At 34.5% G+C, this 24,701-nt stretch overlaps 3 protein-coding genes and 1 pseudogene across 5 annotated transcripts; 3 read left to right on the top strand and 1 right to left on the bottom strand.

The window, feature by feature from the left end:
- The first annotated feature begins 818 nt into the window (after positions 1 to 818).
- LOC125222313 (exportin-2 pseudogene) lies at positions 819 to 5,657 on the top strand (annotated as a pseudogene). The gene is made up of 2 exons (XR_016134539.1): positions 819 to 3,987; positions 5,248 to 5,657. The product of XR_016134539.1 is annotated as an exportin-2 pseudogene (transcript).
- Positions 5,658 to 13,847: 8,190 nt separating this feature from the next.
- On the top strand, positions 13,848 to 17,624 carry LOC125185683 (auxin response factor 18-like). 2 transcript variants are annotated; one of them, XM_048082263.2, is made up of 14 exons: positions 13,848 to 14,197; positions 14,531 to 14,646; positions 14,733 to 14,828; positions 14,914 to 14,970; positions 15,047 to 15,199; positions 15,317 to 15,401; positions 15,480 to 15,570; positions 15,644 to 15,808; positions 15,889 to 16,002; positions 16,074 to 16,146; positions 16,214 to 16,358; positions 16,444 to 16,937; positions 17,015 to 17,202; positions 17,284 to 17,624. In XM_048082263.2, exons 1-14 carry the CDS (start codon positions 14,092 to 14,094, stop codon positions 17,429 to 17,431), a joined length of 2,031 nt encoding a protein of 676 aa, XP_047938220.2. In that variant the 5' UTR covers positions 13,848 to 14,091; the 3' UTR covers positions 17,432 to 17,624. The 2 variants fall into 2 exon arrangements, with proteins under 2 accessions (XP_047938220.2, XP_088919466.1); XM_089063340.1 differs by having other exon boundaries at positions 14,718 to 14,828.
- A 3,448-nt stretch (positions 17,625 to 21,072) lies between these two features.
- LOC125185686 (uncharacterized protein At4g00950-like) lies at positions 21,073 to 22,600 on the top strand. The gene is made up of 2 exons (XM_048082266.2): positions 21,073 to 21,725; positions 22,322 to 22,600. Exons 1-2 carry the CDS (start codon positions 21,132 to 21,134, stop codon positions 22,418 to 22,420), a joined length of 693 nt encoding a protein of 230 aa, XP_047938223.2. The 5' UTR covers positions 21,073 to 21,131; the 3' UTR covers positions 22,421 to 22,600.
- A 211-nt stretch (positions 22,601 to 22,811) lies between these two features.
- LOC125185688 (uncharacterized) lies at positions 22,812 to 24,668 on the bottom strand. Its single transcript, XM_048082268.2, has 3 exons — positions 24,518 to 24,668; positions 23,696 to 23,778; positions 22,812 to 23,082 (listed from the first exon to the last, which is right to left on the bottom strand). The coding sequence occupies exons 1-3, from the start codon at positions 24,594 to 24,596 to the stop codon at positions 23,050 to 23,052; spliced, it is 195 nt and encodes a 64-aa protein (XP_047938225.1). The 5' UTR covers positions 24,597 to 24,668; the 3' UTR covers positions 22,812 to 23,049.
- Between the last annotated feature and the right edge of the window lie 33 nt (positions 24,669 to 24,701).

Below are 24,701 nucleotides of genomic sequence, written 5' to 3'. Positions count from 1 at the left end.
CATCCGTCCGCGAATAGGAGTCCCGGTTGGCTATTTTCACCCGTCCGCCATTAGGAGTCCTGGTTAGACATTTTATCTTAGGAGTATAAAAAATGACCTCACTATTTCCTTAATTTAGAAGCTGCAATTAATTTTATATTAAAAAAAATCACTTTGATTGCAATTTCTCACTCTCTCTCTTAATGTTAGATTTCATTAATCCAAAGAATAAAGCAAATAATAATATAAATAGGTCCCACATTCCACTATCACACACTTCAATTATTACACTCAAAACTTTTCTTAAAACTCGTACCCAACTCAACCAGGACTCTTATCCACAGACGGAGGGAGTACTTAATTATACATTCGAATGCGTAACAACATTTGCAGAATAAAAAAAAATATCTTCCATTTAACACAATTATTTCAAGAATTTTTCCCTTTTATATTGTATTAGATCATCTCCAACCATACTCCAAAAATAAGTTTTGGTATAACTATCTTCTCTGACCATACACCAAACTCAAACTCATTTTTTGTGTTTTTTGAAACAACATCAAATATGGTGTTACTGCAAAAATTTTGTGAGACAAAAACATAAAAATAGTGTAAATTTTGAATTTGATGTAAATAGTTGGAGTAAAACTAATTTTTGATATGATATACACTCAAAAATATATTTGAGTTTGGCGTAAATAGTTGGCGATGGTATTAAGAGCATGGTTTATCGAGTTTTAAACGTACTTACATGAGTTCAAGGGCCCAATATCTGAACGGTTAACATAACAAGCACCAATTAAAAGATGCACTATTTTTATTTTCCTTTTTGAATTCCTTGCATATAATAATTCTCAATGCCCCTCCTCCCTCCCTCCTCTTGCTTCCTTACCCTATTTCAAATTCTATATTTGTGCCTTTGCTGTAACTTTCAGCTCAGGTATTCTCTCTCTGCTAAATCTGTAGATTATCATACTAGGAGTATGTGTTAAGGAATATCTCTTGCCTATTGGTTTTTAGATTATCATCTCAAAACCTACCTTAAACCCTAACCCTCACTGATTGTGAAATGGCAATGGAGTGGAACGCCGAAACCCTACACTTCCTGTCCCAGTGTTTCATCAACACTCTGTCGCCTCTCCCCGAGCCCCGTCGCCACGCGGAGGCGGCCTTGGCGGAGGCCGCCGATCGGCCAAACTATGGCCTCGCGGTTCTCCGCCTGGTCGCCGAGCCTGCTGTCGATGAGCAGATCCGCCAATCTGCCGCTGTTAACTTTAAGAACCACCTCAAAGCTCGCTGGGCGCAGAATCCCGACGACCCTGACCGGGTGGTTGTGCCTGACACGGAGAAGGAACAAATTAAAGGTTTGATAGTTAGGCTCATGGTTACTGCGACGCCTAAAATTCAAGCTCAGCTTAGTGAAGCTTTGACTGTCATCGGGAACCACGATTTCCCTAAGCAATGGCGGGCTTTGTTGCCTGAATTGGTTGTGACATTGGATGAATTGAGTCAGGCAAATGATTATGTTTCAGTCAATGGAATTTTAGCTACGGTTGATTCCTTGCTCAAGAAGTTTCGATACGAGTATACGACAAATGATCTCTTACTCGATCTCAAGTATTGTCTTGATAACTTTGCTCGCCCATTGTTACAAGTGTTCCAGCGGACTGCACGGTATCTAGACCAGGCTGTGGCTTCTGGATCTGCAAGTGCTATTGTTCTAAAGGGTTATATAGAGTCGCAGACCTTATGTTGTTGGATTTTTCATTCTTTCAATTATGTGGATTTGCCGGAGTTTTTTGAGGATCATATGGATGAATGGATGGTTGAGTTCAATAAATACTTGACGGTGAAATATTCTGCTTTGGAAGATAGTGGAAGTGACGGGCTTGCAGTAGTTGATGACTTGAGGGCTGTGGTTTGTGAGAATATTAGCCTGTACATGAAGAGAGACGAGGAGCCATTTCAAAGGTATTTGAGTGGGTTTGTGGAGGCTGTGTGGGGACTCTTAGTGGCTGCCTCTAATTCGTCTAGTCGGGAGAGTCTCACTGTGACTGCTATTAAGTTTTTGACGACAGTTAGTACAAGTGTTCATCATACTTTGTTCGCAAGGGATGATATTCTGCAGCAGATATGTCAGAATGTAGTGATTCCTAATGTGATGCTAAGGGATGAGGACGAGGAGCTTTTTGAGATGAATTACATTGAGTTCATTAGAAGAGATATGGAAGGCAGTGATTTAGAAACCAGGAGGAGGATTGCTTGTGAACTCCTTAAGGGAATTGCTTTGAACTATAAGGAGAGGGTGGCTGAAAAGGTTTCTGCTCAGATACAGGGTCTTCTAGCCTCATTTTCTCAGAATCCGGCAGCTAATTGGAAGCACAAAGATTGTGCTATCTACTTGGTTGTTTCTCTTGCCACAAAGAAAGCTAGTGGCACCTCGGTTTCCACTGACCTGGTGGATGTTGAGAGCTTCTTTGGGTCTGTTGTTGTGCCAGAGCTGCGAAATCAAGATGTTGATGGATTTCCTATGTTGAAAGCTGGTGCTTTGAAATTCTTCACAATGTTCAGGAACCAGATCCCAAAAGCTGTTGCAGTCTCACTGCTTCCTGATGTTGTCCGCTTCCTGGTTTCTGAGTCAAACGTGGTTCATTCATATGCTGCTAGCTGCATTGAGAAACTCCTTCTAGTTAAAGATGAAGGTGGGAGGGCTAGATATTCAGCTGAAGATATTAGCCCATTTCTGCTGGCATTAATGACCAATCTTTTTGGTGCCTTACAAAAGGCAGAATCGGAGGAGAACCATTATGTGATGAGGTGCATTGTGAGGGTTCTTGGAGTTGCTAATATTTCACATGAGGTTGCATTACCTTGCACCAATGGTCTGGCTACTGTTCTATCTAAAGTTTGCGAAAATCCCAAAAACCCAGACTTTAATCATCATCTGTTTGATTCCGTTGCTCTTTTAATCAGGAGGGCTTGTGAGCAAGACCCATCTATTATTTCAGCTTTTGAAACAAGCTTATTGCCCATCCTACAGGTGATCTTATCGAGAGATATAACTGAGTTCTTCCCTTATGCATTCCAGCTGCTAGCTCAGCTTGTGGAATTCAATCGATCTCCTTTACCAGGGAATTATATGGATATTTTTGCAATACTCCTTCTTCAAGATTCATGGAAAAAGTCTGCTAATGTACCTTCTCTTGTTCGCTTGCTCCAGGCTTTCCTTAGGAAGGCTCCACATGAGTTAAATCAGCAGGGGTGTTTATCAAATATTCTTGGAATATTTAAAAATTTAGTTTCATCTCGGAGTACTGCTGAACAAGGATTTTATGTGCTCAATACTGTGATTGAAAATCTTGGTTATGATGTTGTCTCTGCCCACATTAGCCATATATGGTTTACCCTGTTTCAGCTGCTTCAGAATAACAAAACAACGAAGATCGTTAAGTCTCTTATTATATTTATGTCACTTTTTCTGGTGAAGCATGGTCCTGAGAAACTTGTTGGCTCGATGAATGCTGTGCAGCCCGATGTTTTCTTCCAAATTTTGGAGAAAGTTTGGATACCTGACCTTAAGGCAATCACGGGTTCAATGGAGCTGAAGTTAGCTTCAGTAGCGTCAATTAGGATCTTATGTGAGTCTCTGCCACCATCACATTCAGAACTTTGGGGAAAAATGCTTGACAGCATTGTTACACTCCTTTCACGTCCAGAGGAGGACAGAGTGGAAGAGGAGCCTGAGGAACCAATTTTTAGTGAAACTATTGGTTCTAATGCTGCACGGTTCCAGTTGCGCAATGCTGGCAGGAAAGATGAGGACCCTCTGCCAGACATCAAAGATCCAAAGCAATTTTTGGTTGCATCTTTAGCAAATCTTTCTTCTCACTCCCCTGGAGCATTGCCTCGGATTATTGCAGGAAATCTTGATCCAGCTAATCAAGCTGCTTTACTTCAACTTTGCAACACCTACACCGTCACCATAGTTTGAGGACTAATTAACCTTACGTAAGTCGTACCATTTGAAACACTCTTTTCCCCCTTTACAACTTGAAAATTGTTTATTTTCTATATTATTTGGAACACTTGAGACCTCTTGGTCTTTATAGATTGTCCTATATGTTAGATGCCATCTAGCTAAGGGTGTTACAGTAAGAATTCTTATTTTAGACAGTTAGGAGGTTTGCCAACTGTTCTCGTAATAGAGTGCAATATTCATTGGATGCAGAAGAATGTGGGTGGCACACTGGCATGTGAAAGTGGTACAACTAATTAAATATCACCATTTCATACTAACCTTTTAAGTGTGTTGGGGGGTTCATTGTCCAAGGCATGCTTTTTTGGGTGGGTGCAGCTATGTCTCGAACCATGACAAAAGGATAGAAATGACTAGTGAGATTTTAAGACCATTACATGTTATGCTTCCATCTATACATATAATCCGAGTATCTATGTGTATTTCTGTTTGTGCGATTACACTTGTTGCCCATGTTGGCGATAAGATGTTTGGTGTATTTCTGTTTGTGAGATTACACCTATATGGTTGGGACAATAATTTCTGGTGTTGGTCTTGCCAAACCATGAAAAAGGGTACAAGTATGAGAAAGGAAAAAGAAAAAATGCTTTGCTGCCCTCTAGAATTCTTTAGTGAACTTATTTCTATTTCACATATGCATATTTTCTCATAGCTGAACATCTGTATAAGGTAGAGCCTAAATATTACCTCCATGTCTTGGGATGTTAGGGATATTTATGTGTTTGATGACCACAGACACAAGATTAGTTTCTACTTCATGTTGGTTTTCCACAAATGGCTTCCTAGCCTGCAACACCATTATTAATTTTGTTCAAGGTTAACTCCTGGATTCTGTTCTGTTATTACTCTTGCCGCTGGCTTTGATACTTTATGCACTTGTAAAATGTAAAGGCTTTTGTATGTCTGTAACAATGAAATTCTACTGCATCACCTTACTCTGAGCAGTTTCTGAGTTTTAGTGAAGGCAGCTTTAGAAACACATTAAAAATCTAAATAAGCCCTTTTCTGTGATTTCTGTTTCTGATGGTCCTTGCAACGTAAGGCTGCACATTAGGGCCGCCATTCATATAAAACATCTTTCTTTTTACTTTGTGCAAAACTTAACTCCATGTGTTGGCATCTCCGTTTAGTTGTTTGTTTATGTCGTTCTCGCTGGCATTCTTGTTATGGAAATACTCATCTAGCTTCTTATTTTAGTTCCTAACTTGTTTTTTTCCCTCTCTTTTTGTCAGGATCATGTTTGGATGAAATTGGAAATTTTCTGGTATATTTTTTTGTGGTCTGGGTCGTTTCATTATCCGCTGTTCTTGACAAGTCCTACGTCTGGAAAATTTCTTGTCTTGTGGGGTCATGAGAATTAAGTCCCCCTGGATGGAACTATCAACAACAACTACCTGTGTCATATGAATGGTTCAAGGAGACTGTCGATTTTTATATAGCTGCATGGAACTTTTTGTTCTGTTCTGTGATGTGAAGCAACACAGACAGAAACCGAGTCTCTGGTTTACTTGAGGGCCAAAGTCATTGACATTTTGCTTCTTCTCAAGCTGTATGTGTCGATTTCTGTCTGTCATGTCTTGTGATGAAATTCTAATTTTCTATTGCTCTATCAATCTATCTATGAGTCGGTTTCTTTAGATAATGGGTTGTGCTTCTTCTATAATGTCTGCTTCCTATGATTTCAAATGTTTTGTGCATTTGATCTATATGCCTTAATTTAAATCATAAATTTGATAAATAGATGGAAATTTTAAATATTAACAAATCACAAATTTTTTCACAACGAAAAACAAAAGAAGATAAATAGATGGATTTTTTTGGAATTGGGCGATTCTCATAATTTTTAATATAGAACATCGTTATTGGAGAATTGGAATCGGAAGGAATACATAATCGGATCAAGGGCTAGGGCCAAATTTGACGAATTAGTGGTATCAAATCTAGTAATTCAAATGTTATAGAGAATCCTCGATAAGATTGGTTTAGCTTTAATTATCGTTAATAGTGGTCTGATTAAGAGGAGAAAGAGACCTTTGCGAGGAACAAAAGGTCATTTTAATATTATCCCCGCAACTAATAAATATGAGTAGTATTAAAATTTAGAGAAATGATTATTCATTTTATTTTTTGTCTAAAAGTCAAAAGTCAAAAGTCAAAATCCATATCTCATTGTTAGTGGTTTGTCTTTTACTCCAATTTTACTAGTACTACTTAATTGTCAATCACCTAATCATCATTCTATCATTTCCATAATTACATAACCAAGAAAATAAATTGTCAAAATTTCAAAATCTCATAATTTGAAATATGTTCAACTTTCAACATGTTTTCTAATCTCTACGCATAACTCGTTCCATATTTACTGTGAATCAGTCACCTCAAATAATCAAGAAATCATAGTCTCACTTTATGTGCAATGTTTCAACTTGAGAAAAAAGTGGTCAATGGTATTTCCTTCCCCCAAGATAAAATCTGAAGAATATGTAAAAGATTTCATGGAAATTGCAAGTGGGATAAATTTTGAAGATCTTATCATGCATATTGAGACATACTCTACTTAGTAAGTTGTAGGAGTAAAATAATAATCCTTGCAAGAGGTCAATATAATAGCCTAATCAGCCTTATTGAGAGTAGTGTTTGTTTGTAGTACTCCAAGTAAGCCATACTAAAAGTGCACGAGTCTTTAAACATCTCCTCCCCTTTTCCCATTTTTATTCTTATTAATGGATAACATATTAACATGTATAGTATTCAATAGGTTAGTTCAATCGTTCATGTGTTCTTATAACTTCATTTTTTAGAAATATAGATCGTGCTTTAACGCAGAATGATGATGTCGTGATTATAATTTAAATATATCAATTGCAGGCGTCTAAAAGAGTCAATTACACTCTCACAAGCCTAAAAAGAGTGGGAGAAAATGTTATTGTGGATTTGTGGTACAAATTCTTGTAGATTCTATCAACTTTTTAATATTACTAACATATTTCCATGATTACCAATATATCAAGTCGCAGCTTAAAAAGGAAAGAAAATAAAAATGTGAAGAGAAGTGTTTTCCTTGGGAAAAAAATTAAGGTTGATGATGTTAATGAAGAAGGCTGAAGGGTTATTTAGTTGATTGAGTTGTTTTCTGGTCCAAGATTTAGTGAAACATTATAGCATAATAAAAGGAACTTAAGACTATGATTCGGATTCCGCACACTATTAGTCTATTACCCATTTCATTATATTATTCTCATCCGTGCGACCATGATTTTTGAATTAATTTACTATCATGTGCATTCTAAGTTGTCTCCTCTAAATGATTGGTCACACTCACACTTTATAAGAGATTTAGATTTTACATAATTAATCAAACTCATTTTTAGCTATGGGAACTTGGATGAATGCAATGAAAGGCACTTTAAGTTAAGAGTGCAAATAGACCAATATAGTACTCCCTCTATCCCATTAGAAATGAAACGTTTGCTTTTTCACACATGTTTTGAAAAAATAATAATAAATAGTTAAAGTGAAGAAAAAATAAAGTAAAAAAGATAATCATATAAATGGGACTCACCACTTTTGTTATTTATTATAATTATATCAAAATAATTGCGCAAAAGCAAACGTTGCATATTTAATGAGACAGATGGAGTATATAATTAATTTGAAAATTTTACAGTTTTCATATTCCTTGCTTCCCTAAGTATACTAGTACTAATCCAATTTGAATTTAGAATACACCCAATTTTATACGCTGAGAAGATCGATAAAAATCACAACTAATATGAACAATCGAATATAACATATTATTATTATTATGACAAGGAAAATTGTTTCCAAAAATCATTGTTGTAGTTTATGGTCACCATTTTGTCCTTTCCACACATCACAGCCATTATGTTCTCCAAAACTAAAAAAAAATAGCCGCCTAAATATTGTTTAATAATTAAAGGTACGGATGTTAATATAAAATTCACATAAATGGTTCACTCTTTATTAAAAAATTGTTAAAGGACGACGAAGACCTCTGAAAAGTTAACAAAAAATGAAAAAATTAGAGCCCAAAAAGTGGGTAGAAAATTGCATATAATATAACACATATCAACATTCACGAATATTTTTGGACGACGAAAACTAGAAGAAATATATCTACTACTATTTGGTAACCTAGTCATCATGGGATGCAAACGTAAATATAATCATATAGCATATTTTTCTTTATTATGATCCACCTACCATAGATGAGCCCTCAGCCCTCATGATTTATTTTTGCTACGCACATTTACTCACATATATGAGCTTTAAATATTGGTGTTAAAATTTTTATATTAACAAGGATGCCTCACAAACTCAGCAAGCAAAGACAACACACGTTATTAGTTAAAAAAATTCGATTTTGACTCTCCACAATTATTTTCCTATTCAGCTAAGGAAAGCTTCACCTTTTAATGTTTTTACTCCGTTCGTCCGTGATTAAAAGTTGTAACTGAGTTTGGTACGAATTCTATGAAATGTGAGTCGAAAAAGATAGTGAAATGTGAGTTTTACTTTATATATTAATTTTATATAATAAAATGTGAGTAAACTAAGTTAATGTAATATGTAAACAGCTTACTAGTACTATTTATAATATAAGTGTGAATTGAGACTGTGATTCATGAACGTACCAAAATGAAAAAAAATGGATTTTTATTTGTGAATATAAAAATATTTATTTATTATTAGAATAAAGGGGAAAGCTAATGGTTATGGTTGAAAGATAGGGCACATAATTTGGGTCCATCCCACGGAACAAGCTGGGCATGGTAGTAGTGTGGTATGAATACGTCATCACTTAATGGATAAGCCACGTGGCACTAATGAGCTTTCATAATAGAGTGAACTACATAAACGGTATATGATCTTTCACTTTCGCACATAAATGGTACCTGATCTTTATTTTATATCGTTTTTGGTACCTATTAATCACATTTTTGGTACCTGATGCAATTTTCACCCCAAAATACCCTCTAAACAAATTCATTTTTCCATTTATGTCATAAATGGTATTTTGGGCATTGACACAACTAGTACCAAAAGTGATATTATAATACCTTCTCTCATTCTTCTCACTCTTTATACTATTATTATTAATTAATATTATTATTATTATTATTTTGATATTATAAATTAATAATTAATTTATTTTTTAATATCATTTAAATTTATTTAATCTTTATAGTTATAGTTATATTTAATTATTATAATAATATTATTGTTATAATAGTAAAAACTAGTATTAATTAATAAATAATAATTAAGTATTATTTTATATTAAATTAATAAGTAAGGTCTTAATCAAAATCTAAAATTGTGAATTGTATTCATAATGATAAAGAGTTGTATATTTTTAGTTGGGTGTTTCAATCCTAAAATAAGTATAAATAATTTAATTAAAAATATTCAATTGATTTAATTACTTTAAATAATTAATTTAATTAGGTGTTTTTGTTATTGATTTATATTATGAATGCAATTAGATGTATGTATAAAACATTAAAAAGAAAGGAGAAAAAGAAGAGAAAAGAAAAAAGAGGAAACATAAACTAAGGAAAAAAAAGAAAGAAGAAAGGAAGATAAAATACTAAAAAGAAAGAAGAATAAACTAAAGAAGAAAAAAAGAAATAAGAAAGGAAGGAAAAAAGTCACAAATTTGGTTCTATTTAATTAAAATTTCCAAAAATATCCCCCATAACAAAAAAATCACATGTTTGGTACCTAGGGTTATTTTTGTCATAGGGTACCAAAAACGATATAAAATAAAGATCAGGTACCATTTTTGTGCGAAAGTAAAAGATCAGGTACCATTTATGCAGTTCACTCTTCATAATAACGTCTAATGGTCCTATCCCCAAACCGAAAATATAACTTGATCTTATAATCCATCTTAATTTCCTAAAATATACTTTCTCTGTTTTTATCAAAGCTGACCTACTTTTTCTTTGATTTGTCATAATTAAGATGACAAATTAGTAAAAAAATAAAAAATATATTTATCTCTATTTTATTTCTTTTATTATTTTTATTTTTAGGATAAAATTACATAAATCATAGGTTGCACAGAGAAGTGGTCTATCTCCTTACATAGAAAATAGTAGAGTAAAGGCCAAATGTGGTGCCTAACATATGGTCGTTTTATCAATTTGGTCCTTAACATTATCATTTTGATTATTTGGTCCCTCACAAATAAACTCGGACCTGAATTGGTCCTCACTTAACATAACCGTCAAAAAATAGACTGTGATTGCAATTTAACTATATTAAATTACTAAATTATTCATTTCATTTTGCAACTGATACTATCTTTTTTCCAATTTTGCTAATAGGAAAAGAATTATAATTAGGTATAATTAATTATCATTAGTAATTTAATATAGTCAAATTGCGGCCATCGTCTATTTTTTGACGATTCTGTTTAGTGAGGATCGATTTGAGTCCGAGTTTATCTGTGAGGAACTAGATAATCAAAAAGATAATGTTAAGAGCCAAATTGATAAAACGACCATATGTTAGAGACCACGTTTCGCTTTTACTCAAAATAGTAACATATGTTTGTAAATAAAAGAAACACTTAAATATACCAAAGTAATTCTTGAAACCCACGGGTTCCACGTTGGCTCATATAAGCCCTTTTTCCATTTTTTTTTCGAGATGTGAAGCCCAATAATGGATTCATAACTTTTGATTTGGAGTGAGATAAAAAATTATAATGACATAGAAATTTAAAATCCAACTAAGTATTTTTCTTCTTTTGATTCTTTTCTTCAACTAAAATGTTTGTTTTATTTTTTGTTTAAGAAAGTTAATTGTACATAAACGAAGGATTAATATATATTTGTCCTTCCCATAAATATAAGTAAACTTTCCATTTCCGTCCATCCCATAAAAATATGTAGATTTTTCATTTTTAAAAGTTGTCCAAACTCATTATCCATCTAAATCAATTTATTTATAACTTATACTACAATGACCAATCATTACAACTCATTAAACATTAATAATAATGTGGATAGTATTATCTACTAAGAGCATGCAAAACGGTGCCTTGGGGATGAGTTGGGCTCGTGCTGTTTGCACGGCACGTGACGAGCTCGCCAGCGGCACGAGCACCGTTTTTTTCAAAAAGTATTTTCATTTTTGTTTTCATTTCTAAATCATCTATCAATAGACTCATTCATCACACAATTTTTTACATCAAACCAAATTATCTATCAAGCATTTTTCTCAATTTAAGTACGTCTATAGGAAGGGAACGAGACAAGCCAAACCAAACTGACTCCCGATTCTTCCACAACTACTATTTTATTTGGAATATTGAACCTTGTTACAACGGCCAACACTTTCCATATATCGTCGTCAGAAAAGTGACAAATGAACAAACAATATTATTCCTCATGTTTGTTTAAACATGCCACCGTTGCCGCCGCCGCCTAAGGGTAAACTTTTTCTTTTTTAACTATGGTTTTAAATTGAAAATTAACTTGCATTTTATTATTAAACCAACATATAAAATTAGGTCCATATTTCACTAACTTTTTCTATCCACTTTATTTTATAAAGTCAAACAATTTCTTAACACCCATGCCTGTCAGATATGGAACATTTAATCATGGACGGATAGAGTAATAATATTTAATTATGTGAATTCCAAAGTTGAAATCTCATTAGGCCATCCGCAACATCTTTTCCCTTCATTATTCATGGCTCCACACCACTTTTTACCTCATCCCTTATTCAAGAGACAATAAGAACAGTTGTTCATCTCTTAACCATCACTTCTGTCTTCTCTTCCCTTCCCTTTTCATCTGTCTCACTATATCATTTCTTTAATTTAAAAATACAACTAGTAAAACTACAATTCATTAATACAGTTTTAGTAAAAAAATTTAAATTGCATTACAAAATCCTAAAAAATAAAAATCACATAATTAAAATACTAAAAACTTAAAATTATATTAAAAATTACATTATTTAATTTTTAGAATGCAAATGAAAATGTTTATAGAGAAAAATGAGTGAGAAATTATTTTTTTGGTGTGAATAAAATTATGTGATAAATTGAATTTTTGTAATCGATTTTGGAATAGAATGGAGGATAAAAAAACGAAAAAATAATAAAAGAGAAACAACAGTAATAAAACGGTAATGTAAAATGATTGCGTTAATGAATTTTGTACGTATAATATAATGGTTGAATAAGTAAAGAAGCTTTATTTAAATCCCCCTTTTTTTTCTTTTTTCTTTTTTGATGGTTAAATAACCGAAATTTACAATCGGGCTCGTGACGACTTTACTTTATTTAAAACCGCATTTATGACATGAGGCTCGTGACGACTTAGTGGTAAAGTGAGTATTATTTGAATCTTTCTATCGCAATACGTCATACGCGATTGGTTTGATTTTTGTTTTTATACATTAGCGATATATATGATTTGACTTTTGAACACATATTTTAGCAAAAGTATATACTATTAAATTTATATGTCAATAGTGCATTTCCTTTTACTCACCAGCATAGTTAGTTATATTTTGTCGATTGCATTTATTTACGTATTTAATTTGAATAATGTCAACATAATGTGAACACTATTTTCCTCTCATAAGCAAAAAATAATCACTTCACAAAAACAAATAAATTGAAGGAAAATGTAAATAAATAAATAAATTAGACCAAATAAAAAAAATAAAAAAAAAATTAATGGGAGAGCGAGGGAGCGACTAGGCATTGAGGCAAGCCAAGGGCATGGCTGCCGGTGCAGCCACTGTAGAGGAAAGGGTTGATGGCTCGAGCCACAAGGGAGGCCCATGATCTATGTTACTGCGTTGCACGTGCGTCGCACGTCACCTTTTTATATAATCATATATGGAGTATTAATTTACTATAACCGTAAGATACTCTTTTTTTCTCGAGTTATTGCGTTTATCCCAATGATTCATGCAAACGACAAAAATTTCCCGGTCGCTTATCCCAATCCCAATGACCTCAAATAAAATCTCTTATTTTTCTGTTCATTAATAATTTTAGTGAGTCTTAAATGATACTCTTGAAAATTTGATTCAACTAAACAAATTTCTATTCTACTTACATATTTAGGTTATATATTTGTTTTCAACTCTAGTAATTGAATAAATAGGATTATGATAATTAACTAATTAACTTTTTTTTTAAATTTTGGTTATTATTTTACCGTCCAAACTTATTACTAATAAAACGGATTTTTCTAATGTATAAAATAATAATTCCAATGGCTTTCCGAACACAGTTTTCACATTTTCCTTTTCTTTCGAGCCGCAGTTTATAATATCAATTAATACATTCGACTAATACAAAAGAAGATGCTTTTACAACAATTTATTATTTTTACCGCCCAGACCTATTACTAATAAAACGGATTTTTCCAATGTAATAAAATAAAAATTCGAATGGCCTTAGCTACTATAACTTTTACGACCACAGTTTTCTCATTTTTTTTTTCGGTCCGCAGTTTTTAATATCAATAAATGCATTCAACTAATAAAAAAGAAGATGTATTTACAACAATTTTTACGCGCATTTGAAATATAATTTACTCAATATTATTATTTCCCCTTTTTAATTTCTTTTTTAACATATGAATTAAAAAATTTAATGAATTTAAAAATACGATAATAGGACGTGTTAAAATTTGAAACAAAACATTATTGTTAAGTGCATGCACAATCTGTTTTTATTGGATTTCCTAATGCTAGTCAACCCTGGTTAATTGAAATAGTGGAAGAAAGCAGTGTTATTGTGAAAATTGCAGAAGGAGGGAATTGGTTAGTGAAGAGAGAAAAGGCAAGAGCGGTTTTGTAACTGAAAAGTGAGAGAAAAAGAGCTGAATTCGTGCATCCATTACCCACAAACACACAGCATTTGCTGCACACACACATTTATAGGGATGCATTGAAAAGGGGGATTCATTAAGTGTTTTTTGTATGTGAATTAGGATGGAAAATTAGTGATGATGATGGTCTTAAACGGGGTAGGTTGAAAGTGAGGGAAAAGGCCTTTCTTTTTTTCTATTTATATGTTTCTTCTTCAACCATACACCCTCACTCGTTTTTATCAATCTCTTTCACTTACTTCAATGGCGCATGCTCATGGCCTGAGAAGACGACCCTCTGAAGAACGTGGTGAGCAAAATGTTTCATTTCCCTTTTTCGGATTTTAGATTTTTTTTTTATTTATTTCTCTATTATTATGATTACTTCAATCATATACTTTTGAAATGGTGGTTTAGTGAAATTTTTCATCATGTTTCACTATTTTGGTTTTGCGTTGTTTTATTTAGTTTTCTATGTTTTGTTCCATTTTAGTTAAATGCTTGTTTTTCAAGTTGAAAGTGTTGTATGTTCTTGACATTTGGTTTTGGCCTCATATCAAGAATTGAATAGGAGTTCATTAAAAGTGATAAAAAGGGATATTTGAATTTTAATTATTGGACTTATTTGATGAATCTTTGGTAGATGCGGCAAGTGACGCTCTGTACAGGGAATTATGGAAGGCATGTGCAGGGCCTTTGGTGAATGTTCCTGAGGTGGAAGAAACTGTTTACTACTTTCCTCAAGGTCACTTTGAACAAGTAAGCCTCCGAATATTGGATGGGGATCCTCTGCTAAAATAATATAATATTTCATTTTTCTTCACTGCAAGTGTATTACTCTACAGTTAGAGGCCTCAACAAATCAGGAACTGGATCATCGTATCCCTCACTACGATCTCCCTCCAAAGATCCTTTGTCGTGTAGCTCACGTGCAAATGATGGTATTGTTTTTCTGCATAGACCACATTTTTGGTACCTCACTTTTGTCTCCAAATATACACATGATATGGTGGTTTGAATGAATAGGCTGAGCCAGATTCAGATGAAATTTATGCCCATGTCAATTTACTTCCCCATACAGATGTAAGCACTATGTTATGTTAATGAGTTTATTGCTTCTTGAATGTACTCTGTGTATAATGCACGTGCATTCTTGTAGCAAACTGTGCCCCGGAATCCGCACGCACGCCCTCCTGGTCCACCAAAGCCGTCTGTTCGGACATTTTCTAAGATTCTGACTGCTTCCGACACAAGCACGCATGGGGGTTTCTCCGTGCTTAGGAAGCATGCCAACGAATGCCTCCCTCCATTGGTGAGTAACTCGTCTCGTGTTTGTACGCGAATTGCACGAGTTTGAAACCAAGAAGATATTTCTAGCAGATGTATTAGTCATAATATTGAAAGCTATTCCTGATTTTTGTTGGCAAAGGATATGAGCCAACCAACCCCAAGCCAGGATTTGGTTGCCAGAGATCTACAGGGGCACGAGTGGCATTTCAAGCACATATTCAGAGGTAATAAGTCTACAGGCATTTCACTTTCTTTTTGTTTTCAAACGTGCGTATGTCCCTTTTATAACCCCTTCTCGTCAGGTCAACCGAAGAGACACTTACTTACAACTGGATGGAGCACGTTTGTAAGCTCAAAGAAATTGGTTGCTGGCGATTGTTTTATTTTCCTAAGGTATTCTTTTCGTTTTCCTTTCTTGCGTGCTTACATCACTATTATAAATTTTAATTTGAACTCTGAATTACAGGGGTGAAAATGGGGAGCTGCGTGTTGGGACACGCCACCTTGCTCAACGTCAGACCTCTATGCCACCCGCTGTCATCTCCAGTCAAAGCATGCTTATTGGTGTTCTTGCATCTGCATCACATGCTATGTTAACGCACACCATATTCGCAGTCTACTGCAAGCCACGGTATTTTTTTCTTGCATCCTTAAATCTCACTTAATTTTCTGAGATTCAAGTGTCATCTCGTGCGTGTACTGTACGCCCAGAGCAAGTCAGTTCGTTGTCGGGATAAATAAGTACTTAGAGGCGATTAAACATGAATTTGCGGTTGGAATGCATTTCCAAATGAGATTTGAAAGAGAAGATTTACCTGAGAGAAGGTCTGATTACTCTATTTTTTGCTACTTCTTAATTGATCGGATATGAATGGTAGAAAACTACATATTTTCAGGTTCACCGGCACTATCGTTGGAGTTGGAGACTGCTCTTCACAGTGGACGGATTCTGCATGGCGTTCGCTCAAGGTGGCTTTCAATTTCCATACCATAGCTTATTGTGTGAGCAAAATGAAGTAATAAATTTCTGTATCAGGTGCAATGGGATGAACCAGCAACTATACAGCGGCCAGACAGAGTCTCACCCTGGGAGATCGAGCCCTTTGTACCTTCGGCTGATGAGACACCGCAGCCAGCTATGAAAACCAAAAGGCCTCGATCTCTTGAGAGACCTCTTACCGGTATACAACTTTATAAAATATTCTCATCATATATCAAAACTAGAGTTTACCTGTGTGTGACTGATGAGACCTGTTCTTGATGTAGAAACTACTACTGTTCCTGCTGCATCTCCTATTCGTTCCAACGTTCAGAGCAGCAAAAAGCAAGTCTTCCGGCCTCCTAAGCAGAAAGACCTTAATGGCAGCAGCCTCCCGAGTTCTGCACCACGTTCTGGCAGAGCAATGTCATCTCTGTTAACGGTGAACACCTCTCTGAGCTTGTCCCAATCTGCACTTTGTAACTCTCCCATCGCATCAAGGACAAGGACAAGGAAATGTCTGGACCAAATAAAAAAGTCAGGAAACGCAACTGCATGCCGTGTATTTGGCTTTGATTTGAGGAACAACTCGAACAAAATCTCCCCTCTGTTGGAAAAGGAAGTGCATTTGCCTCGTCCAAGCACTAAGAGCCCTGAAACCGACGATAAACAAGGTGTGGACCTCTTGGCTTCATCAAAAGAGAGAAAGGATGCTCAAATGGAGGCCCCTCCGACTGATACTCAGGGACAGCTGGTTTCGTCACCAAGAACTCGGATCAAGGTAACTTCACCCTGATTAACTAACTACAGGTAGTGCATTTAGAATTTAGTTCTGACGGCCTATACGTATCCCATCAGGTTCAAATGCAAGGAAATGTTGTGGGGCGTGGTATGGACTTGTCTGCTTTCCGTGGCTATGATGACCTCATCGAGGAACTGGAGAGCATGTTTGCTATCAAGGGAGAGCTTCGCCCTCGCAACAAATGGGAGGTGGTTTATACTGACAATGAGGGAGACATGATGCTTGTGGGAGATGACCCGTGGCAGTAAGTAGTTCACTCATTGCATCTCTTTGGAAATCACTTATATTCTTTTATGATCAACTTTAACAATATATACTTTTGCAGGGAATTCTGTAAGATGGCTAAGAAGATTTGCATATACTCTAGTGAGGAAGTGAAGAAGATGAGTGCGGTGTGCAAGCTTCCTGCATCGCCCATAGACGGTGAAGCCACAATCATAAGCTCAGAATCGCAGCCTAAGTCCGAAGCTTGAAGTTTGTATATCCTCTCCAACCACATTTTTTTATATAATAAACAAAAATAAACATTTAGATTCAGGATATACAACGAGGTAGGCTAGGCGCGCGATGATCGTTTTTGTTTCGAGAGCTTGCTATGTTAGCATTAGCTGAAGCAGGATAAGTGGAATAGAACTGATGGAAGTTCCATACTCTTGAAATTTTAAATGCAATGTTTGTTATTGTTCAATCTACAGTTCAGCATTAATAGATCGTGTGTTGGTTTTGGTCTAAAAATTATGTGTCAATTTTTTTGATTACTTGTGAATTGTGATGGAAATAAAAGATTAAATGTGATCAATATTGCTTGATTGGTCTAAAGCGTTTTAATGGGGTTTGGAGATAGATTGTGAGTTTGTGACAGAGTATGGTTATGTGCATGAATGTTTACTACTTTACTTTTATTTTGTTCTATTTATGTTTATAACGGGACTTTGACTTTGACTTTGACTTGTAAAGTATTTATAAAAGTCAAAACGAAGTGAATGTCCAACTATGTAGCCGCATTCATATTCAATAGTACTATATTCGTGTTGGAAAATACTCCTATAAAACTTAAGTGGCTTGTCATGACTATTTTTGCTTTTGTGTATACCAATTATGTTTCTTAGTTGCATTAACACGTCTCCTTAAAGGATAATGTGGAATTAAGGATTAGGATATTCAGTTAGCCATTGAATGACATGTGGTGGTGTATAGTATATAGTATTTTGGTGGAGAGAGATAGTCAACGTGGTTGTGAGTTGTGATAGGAAAGGTTGGTTTGAAAAGGAAGAGAAATAAGTAGTGAAATATATCAACAACTCTGGATTTTATTCTTGCTGTCTTGCACGCCCACAATCTCAACCAACAAAAATATCGCTTTTTGCCAAACCTTCTTAATTACATGGTCTGTCCTCTTATTTGTTTATCATAGTACTAGTATATAGTTGGGAAATGTGATATCTAAGAATATGATTCTTATTTTTGGTATATAATGAATATCAAGATAAAAATTTACACTTTCAAATTTATGCTATTATTTAGTTTACCTTAATTAATTATAAATGTAATAATTAAAAAAAAATTCTTAATTATATTATTTATTGAAATAATAATAACAATTATTATTACCAAGTATTATCTATAATATTATAAATAATATTATGATTTTCTTATGTTATCAATTGATGACGTGAGTGACTAAATGTTTGATCTATTGCTAAATTGATGAAGATTCAATTTAATATATAAGCCTAGTAAGAGAGAAAATTTGTCAAAAATAAACTATTTTTATGGAACGGATACTGAGCCTAGATTTTGGATGTTATATCAAATGTTATTTCACCCAAATCAAAGCATGTAATGTAACAAGAAAAAATGTTAAATACTGCTTTTTAAAATTATGGAATAGACAAGAATTTGAATGAACTCATGGTATTTCACAATTATCCCTATAAATATGAGAACTTTGGTTTTGCGAAATAAAATAATTGAACGTGAAGTTAAAAAAAAAGGAATTAAAATAAATGACCTTTTGTTTAGGCCATTTAATGGATATTGGTATCATTAACAATCGGACCCATAGTTAATTGTCATCCACATTTTATTTTCTTGACATATAGTAAAAGTTAGTACTCCTAGTTTTTATTATTTCAGTGGCCCATTAAATTAATCTTCTTAAAAGTGTAAACTAGTTGAAACTCTCAAAAGAAATGGGCCTATTTTCTATGTAGAGAGTTGAAGTTGGGCTGAGCCCATCTCGGCTAAAGTCCAAATGTATTTTCAATCATTCTGGTTCACTTAGAAAATTGTGTGAATCAAATCTATTTAAATCACCACAAGAGAAAAGGATGATTAAAGTGCAAGTCATATTCATGCGAAACGAAAATCATTTTTGACTAAGGAATTTGGGTCACATTTTTGGCGTTTTGTGCGTTAAATCAATCAAATTTGTATTAGTAAACGTGGCCTAGACATTATAATTTCTTTGTTTCCATTATAATCTCGTCATGATTAATTAGGCGAGGCAAGTGACTGAAATGTCTATTATCATATCGAGTTCAAACAAATTGCTGTTTAAGTTTTGAATTGTATCAGATGTAAGTATTGTGCATAAACTGATTTGATTGTACAACGTGAGCTCCTATCAAATCTATTTTTTTAAATTTCTTTTATAGAACCAAATTTCATGGTAACGTATCAATGAACTAAATCACCTAAAATTATATTCTCGAATAAATTTTAGAAAAATATAAATGTTACTAATATTTCATTTGCATTGGCTCTCTAGTCTCTCTATATACACCACCAGTCCACCTCATGTATTAGATGATCAAAAATTCAAAATATTGAATGACAAAAATTGTGACCGTCTGTTTATATATCTATGTGTGAAAACCTAAAAGGCTTAAAAAAGGGAAGACCGAGAAAAGATTTCATCGTTCGTCTGCTTTAGTACCATTTTTCTCTTTGCATGTATTTTATTTCAATCTTTAATTTGAAAAATTGAAATTGAACATCAAAGGCTGTTATCTGGTCACTTTTACAGTCAACATCCCTTTCACTTTCGTTTCCCATTTGAAGTTTATTTGAGTTCTAAAATACCTAGGAGGCATATATTTTCATGGAAAATAAGAATTTCTAAGTAATTTAAAGAAAACACAGAAAAGAAAACAAAAATTCCATAAAGTGTAAATGTTGTCGGATGTATTATGTTGATGGGCAGATAAAATCCAAGTGATACGGATTGATTAACTGCCATTCGTTATCCCTACTATAGAATACCTTTTTATTCCAGTAACCAATCATAGGTCCCGAAAAGCATCAATGCTATGCATATCATGTGTCTTATACTGTTACTAACTCCACTAATCATAGTACTTCCCCAATAACTCATTACTACATTCTTACCTATTGCATAAAATCACCACATTCTTAATTATTGCAACATATGTTGGAGGACACGATGTTATATTTTCTGAATTTCAAGTGCAATATCTGGATAAGTCAATTTTTCTATGATTTATTTTTATAAATTTTTGCATAGTAATTCACACATACAAACAATTTCACAAATTTATGATTTCTTTTATTGTTGGGCTTAAGCTAAGCCCTCTCCCATCTTTGGCACTAATAGTGATTAAAAATTCACGATATAATATGGATTAGAGTTAATATCAATATAGAGGATGAGACGGTGACGCAACCACACATAGTATAGGGGCAATTGTATGAGCTATAGATGTATTGTTGGATCATAATGTGTGGAATTTCTCGCCTATCTTCAATCATAAGCGATGTTTTCCCCCCAATTAGTAGTGAATGCTAGTTTCATATTTTATGGCGTTTCAATATTTCTAAACTATAGTTGTACATTAAAGAGACGTTGAATTTGAAAGATTATATCTCATAATTAAATATTTATTATCTTTGATAATTAGATTATATCTCACAACTTATGTCTAAAAAAATAATTATATGATAATGAATCATAGCAACTAATACAATAGGTAATAGAATGAGAAAAGAGATAAGAAAATGATTCATTATCATGAAATACTTGTCAAATATCCACTCTCCATAGTCCACATTCCATTGTATCATTGTATGATTGTATGATTGTAGTAGTGTTAAGAGAATACAACCAAAAAGTTTATAAGTTCATCTCGTTATATAAATAATCATTTAATCAATATGAAGTCAATCTCAAGCACAACATATCACCCCTTTTTTGTCCACATCAAACTCCATTTCCACTTAAAAACTCCAACTGATAATCACAAAAAAAGAATGATGAATGAGGCATGTTTTCCCACACTAAAGCTTCCATTTGCAGAGATTCCCGATTCAGCGGAGCATCCATCAACGCCGCCGTTCCAAGCGTCAGCCACCATCCCCTTCAAATGGGAAGAGCAGCCCGGGAAGCCCCGGCCCTGCTCCGACATCATAACCCGCCCCAAACCCGCCAAATCATTGGAGCTCCCGCCGTGTATGGCCGACAAATTCACGAAAACGCCCTCGCCCACCACCGTGCTCGACGGGCCCTACAGCGTCGGCCGCCCCAAATTCTCGTCCTTCAGATTCTTCAGAGACGGCCCCGAGGCCAGAGGGCTTTTTGGTAAATTCAAGGGCGGTAAGACGGAGGCCGGTAGTTGCAGATTCTCGCCCTCCACCTCCACGGTTAGTAGCTGCACCAACACTGAGGATTTGTTTGCTAATAATAACTGTGGCCTCAAAATCAACACAAACGGAACCGGAACCTTCTCCAACCTCTCTCCTCATTTATGGGTATTTTCTTTTCTTTTTTTAAGACTCTAAATATCACTTCTAGTTTCTACAATGGATGCTGGATGATTAGTGTTCCAATGTGCCCACTACTTTACCTATTTTAACTAATTTTATCATATACTACTAGTAATACGTTATGTTGGAATTAATACATAATATTTTTACTTTTCCAGAGAATTGTGATTTTTATACTATGAGATGTAAATTTATACAGGCAGTGTAGAATAGTGGTTTTCATGGTTTATGGATATATCTGTAGCCATAATTATAGTTGTCAATGTAATTTATGACTAGTATCATTATTTTTTGGCATATAGTTGGAAGAATTAATATGGTCATGTGGGAGAGTAAAGAGGGGACCCTGACTATAATGTTAATACCTTAAATTTTTCACACAAATTACCAAAAATGTTGAAAATATGGTCCATAAATTATCAAGGGTAGGCAGACTTCTGCAAATCACAGGGGCATGGCAAGCTGTGAAATACTACTGTTGTAGGATTTGAAAGAAGAGAATAAATAGTGGGTCTGGGGCTTTTATTGTTTTTTTTTTGGGTATAATATTTATTATGTAACGGTGGTGTGCTTGTTTGCAGACTAGTTTTTGCCATGGCATAAAGCAAGTGATGCACTGGAAAGGCAGCAAGAAATCAAATAAAGAAGGCCGGCATTCAAGGGTTGATAACGTATCATAAATCATTTGCAGAATTTTATTACACCCCTTTGAACCAAAAACAGAGAAGAAAAAAGTTTGGAACTCTCTGTTTCGAACTAATGTTCATGCTTGTGATGATATTGCTTTTCATACCCTATATTACCACTGTAGCGAAGAATAATAGCAGTATAATTTAAATGTTAATTGCTATTTTCTGGTCCTTTATTTCCAGAGCAACAAATTAAAATAAGCGTAGAAAACGGCTTTAATCCAAAAGTAAATACAGGTTTGTCACATTTGATAGGCCGGTGAAAATAATCATAAGAAAATAAGAAAGTTGTTTAGCATAATCATCTCGCATCCGATAATGGGTCAATAAGTAATGATTTCACATTAAAAAGCAACACAAGATTTCCAACCAAAGAAATGGGTAGTGGCAGCAAGAACCAGAAAATTTCAATGAAAAATAAAATACCATACAACAATTATGTGACTGAAACTTTGTAAATTTGTTACATGTGACAATGTCTATGCTAGGAGTAGCATATAAGTCTTCTCGTCCTTTTACAAAGTAGGATGTAAAAGATAACATTTATAGAAGATGGAGATTTGGGTTGAATTTATTCTCAAGGAGCTGCATAGTAACAGAAAAATTGCCCAATCTGACGTTTATCTCTTCTTCTCAATCATAGTAGCAACTATCTGCAGATTGAGAAACAGAAGAGAGTTCAAACCTATGTACTCGCCAACGGATAAGAAATAATTTTAGAAAGCAAGAAATCATTGTGAGTTATATACTACCAGTATTCAATCTATTATCAAAAGAGGCATTGACTATCTAAGTGTTAAGACAGGAAATCAACATCGCAGGATAATAGGGGTCAGAGCAAAACACAGTATCCTTGGAAGCTGAAAAGAGTAGAAGCACGGTGATGCCCAAAGAGAGCAGTTGAGGGACATAGATGATGTGCATTAAGCCTCGACTTTTCTACTAATTTGTTCAAGATAAGTTCCATTTGCTAGGTCGGGGAAATGACAGCAGCAATACAGAGCAGAACAAAGTGGATCTATTAGTATACAGAAAGCAGGAACAAGACTGGCTTCTACAGAAAGAGATATACTTTCAAATATATGGCCAACCAGTGGTTTATTAGGCTATTCAACGATAATCTGAAGCATGGAAAGCTGGTAACAGATGAAATCAAGTGATCCATGAAAACCATACTGGCTACAAAATGTCTATGCCCATATTAATGCTGAAACTAAACTGCACATAAAACGGAGAAAAGGGCGCCTAATGCAATGTATCACTTACATCACTCATACAAGTCTTGGGCCCTTGGTTGGATGCGCCATAGGAATCCAATATAGGCCTCACAACAGCTGGAAGGAAGAGTCCTGCATCATTTTTTCACAAAACAAGAGGACAGAAATTGTTACTATTACAAAGATGTTTGAAACATTCTTTTCAAACATGGATAAAGAGATTATCAATTTACTATTACAAAGATGTTTGCGACATTCTTTAAAACATGGAGCAAGAGATAATCAACACACCAAGATATCACACAAACCATTATCTCTTAAAAGCAAGATTGTGGCTTTACTATCACATTCCATTAAAATGCTACATTCAATGACTAATGATAAAAAATATAAACCAAATCCTGATTCACAATTCTAGTGCATCCCAAACAATCCAACCTTATTATTTCCCCCATTTCTAGAACAATACGATATTGACTATTGAGCATATGTCCAATCTACCATTCAAAATTCTAGTGCATCAAAGTAATTAAGTCTTGAACTTTGCCCTAATTTGTATGGTAATAAATAAAAACCATTGATCCGAATTCCGAAAATAATTTTGTAACAATCAAATAATTGATCACAAGCTGGAATTAGGGCCTCTAGTGATTGCGAACAAAAAATAGCCAATACTACATCTCAATTGAAGCAGATTGACTCGGCAATTCCAAATCCGTTAGCTCTAACTTAATGTAATAGCACTGATTATCTGTATTTTAAGAAAACTCAGAAATCAAAAGCATGTGAGCAAAATGAAATACAGCTTCAGCAATGAAATTCGGAATGCGTGGATATAAATAAAGCTATGAAGAATAGAAGAAATACAGACCAACGCCAGCGATGAGGCAAGAAGCCGCCACAACAGGCTCTTGTACAACGAAAATCTTCAGCTTATCCATCACCGGCATCTTTCCAATTTCAGGATCTCTCTCTCCCACTCGCTGTGCGTATTCCCTTTTTCTGTGTGTGTGTGTGAATAGCTTGGGTATTCAGCAAAGCCGGGTCGGGTTAGA

This window comes from Salvia hispanica, chromosome 1, assembly GCF_029641045.1.
Source record: "Salvia hispanica isolate PSC_SH4W2 chromosome 1, Shi_PSC_v1, whole genome shotgun sequence".
In the NCBI taxonomy this organism is placed as follows: domain Eukaryota; kingdom Viridiplantae; phylum Streptophyta; class Magnoliopsida; order Lamiales; family Lamiaceae; genus Salvia; species Salvia hispanica.
The sequence above is the reverse complement of the archived record's forward strand: the minus strand, read 5'-3'. Positions and strand labels throughout refer to the sequence as shown.